The sequence below is a fragment of the Montipora foliosa genome, chromosome 6 (genome assembly GCF_036669935.1).
Source record: "Montipora foliosa isolate CH-2021 chromosome 6, ASM3666993v2, whole genome shotgun sequence".
Taxonomy (NCBI): Eukaryota; Metazoa; Cnidaria; class Anthozoa; order Scleractinia; family Acroporidae; genus Montipora; species Montipora foliosa.
This window is the reverse complement of record NC_090874.1, coordinates 50,337,162-50,339,905: the sequence shown is the minus strand read 5'-3', so window position 1 is coordinate 50,339,905 and position 2,744 is coordinate 50,337,162. Positions and strand designations below refer to the sequence as shown.

At 41.5% G+C, this 2,744-nt stretch overlaps 1 protein-coding gene across 1 annotated transcript; it reads left to right on the top strand.

Annotated features, from left to right (window-relative positions):
• The first annotated feature begins 216 nt into the window (after nucleotides 1–216).
• Nucleotides 217–1,059, top strand: LOC138005706 (uncharacterized). The gene has a single exon (XM_068851892.1). It carries the CDS (start codon nucleotides 217–219, stop codon nucleotides 1,057–1,059), a length of 843 nt encoding a protein of 280 aa, XP_068707993.1.
• The last annotated feature ends 1,685 nt before the right edge of the window (nucleotides 1,060–2,744 follow it).

The following is a 2,744-nucleotide window of genomic DNA, read 5'->3' as shown; positions in this document are numbered from 1 at the left end:
GCCAACAGTCGGCCGACAGACGGCCAACAGTTTCTGTTATGTTTGAGGCCAAAGTTTTGGCTGACTGTCGGCCAACAGTCGGTGACCTGTTGGCAACCTGTTGGTAACCTGTCGGCAGAGCAAACTAAAATGATTGTAAGCATTTACTCGTCTATTGCTTCTAAACTACGCGAAAAGAGTTAAAGGCAGTTCATAACGATAATTTGAGCAGCACTTATGCTACTAATATGGCTTTTGTCCTCTGTTGTAGCGTTGGCTAGCGATACTTGCCCACATTGTTACATATTCATTTATCCGCCATTTTCCAATGGTTACATCTGGGAATGCCCATCGAATAACTGCAGAAAACGTAAATCAGTCAGAGTTGGATCTTTCTTTCAAGACTCCAATATTTCACTTGTACAATGGTTGTACGTCATCTACCTGTTGTCCATTGGTGAATCCAACAAAAGACTCTCGCTACTAACCAGATTATCACTTCGAACCATTGTGACAGTACTGGACAAAATCCTCAACATCTGCTCCATGAAGATTTTTAACGGTAACTTCATGTTAGGCGGCCGAGGAAAAACAGTGGAGATTGACGAGTCAATGTTTGGCAACAAGCGAAAGTACAATCGTGGACGTTTTTCAGAGGGCCAGTGGGTGTTTAAAATGGTAGAGCGAGATACAGGGAGAAGTCTAGTTTTTCACGCTCCAGATCGCCGACAAGAGACCTTGGTAACCAGACTAGTGCGCGAGTTCGTTGAACCTCGTACTGTGATTATTTCAAACAAGTTCTCGCCATACTTTAACTTGAATGATGTAGGCTACATCCACCTGATGGTAAACCACTCCGAAAATTGTGTTGATCGCTATACTGGAGAACACAGCAACACCACAGAGGGCCTATGGAGTCAATTAAAACGGAAGCTGAAGGCAATGAATGGAACGACAAAAGCAAAACTGCCAGGTTACCTTGACGAGTTTAACTGGAGTAAACTCCATCAAGAGGTGAATCCGGGAGACAGATTCCAGTACATGTTGTCCCACATAGGAGAGATCTTTCCGCTGAACTAAGTTTGCTAAGAAAAAACAAATGGCTCCTCTACAGACCTGCCAACTCTCACGGTTCTGCCGTGAGTCTCACAATTTTTTGTCATTTCTCACGGTCTCACAACAAGGCTCCTCAATCTCACGGGTTTTGGGAAAAATCATTCTGAAATGATTTAAGTTGTTGAATCAGAATAAAGATGGGAAATTAAGGAGGAATGCTTGTGCCATAAATTGAAAAACTAATAAAGAAGAACACTGTTCTTACTTTTTTGTACCCAGCTGTGATTTTCGCTTGTGTTCAATAAACTTATCGTTTTTCTTCGTGTCTGTCCGTCATTTTGAAAGGGGAGTAGGCCCTGGGAACGAGGCCTAATTCCCAGGCGTCTCCCATGTTGAGTTTACCAGTAGTCTTTGTAAGTTCAGCGCGGGAAAGCGATTGCAATCGTATAAACATGGCGAAAAGAGGTGGTGATTTTTCAATAGAAGATTCGAATTCTGACACTGAAACGGACCAGGAAGAACCAGCTGAAAAGATTGGCCGAAAATATGACAGAGCAGCGAAATATCGGGTAAAGTACAACCCCTCTTGTGCCAAAGAATACCCTGTAAAAGCAGTTGACAATGACCGATATAGCTTCTTTTGTATACCATGTGGTAAATCTGTTAGCTGCCACCATCAAGGACTTTGTGATGTCAAAGTGCATTGTGAACGAGATACACATAGGAGAAGAGTGGGGTTAGATGAGAAAAAGAGTCATTCTATACGAAGATTTCTTTCAAAACATGGGAATTCTGGAAGCAATGTTAGCTGAGGTTATGATAACTAACTTCTTAGTACAACACAACCTGCCAATTGCAACAGTGGATCATTTGGGCCCTTTGTTCAAGGAAATATTACCTGATAGCAAGATTGCAGCAGCCTATGCCTCAGGACGCACGAAAACGTCAGCAATATTACACGTTGCCCTGGGTCCCCACTGCCACAATTATTTAGTGGATCATTGCAAAAGCCATCCCTTCAGTCTGGGTATAGATGGCTCAAATGACACAGGATTAAACAAGATGAACCCTGTAACTATCCGTATATTTAATATAAATCGATCAAAAATAATCACAAGTCATTTTTATGATGTGTGTTACCAGTGGGGTTGATGGAGGAAAAGCTGCAACCATTTTTGATGTTATGGATCAAAAATTCACAAAAGATGGAATGGCGTGGCTGAATGCTATTAGCCTAAGTGTGGACAATACCAATGCTATGATTGGACGCAACAATTCGATTGCATCACGCTGTAAGACAAAAAACCAAAGCATATTTATTTCTGGATGTCCATGTCATTTGGCTATCTTGCTGCAACTGCAGCAAATGATTCTTTCACAGAGATTGTTGATGTTAATGTTGAGGATGTGCTTATCGACCTATATTATTGATTTGATAAGAGTTCCAAACGCAAAGGAAAGCTTGCAAAGTACTTTGAATTTTGTGACCAAGAGTATCAGCAAGTGTTAAAGCATGTCACCTGCCGTTGGCTTTCTTTGGAACGCTGTATTGAAAGAGCAGTTAAGAACTTTCCAAGTCTGAAATCTTATTTTCTGAGTGAAGGTTTTTCAGACGCAAGGTTTAACCGACTTAAGGATGCATTTTCGAATCCTCTCCTGGAACTAGTCCTTTTGTTCCATAATGCATCAATTCAGCTGTTCACACAGTT

What these genes read in the sequence shown, in the direction of transcription:
- LOC138005706 (XM_068851892.1), top strand. Translation starts at nt 217, where the DNA reads ATGCTACTAATATGGCTTTTGTCCTCTGTTGTAGCGTTGGCTAGCGAT.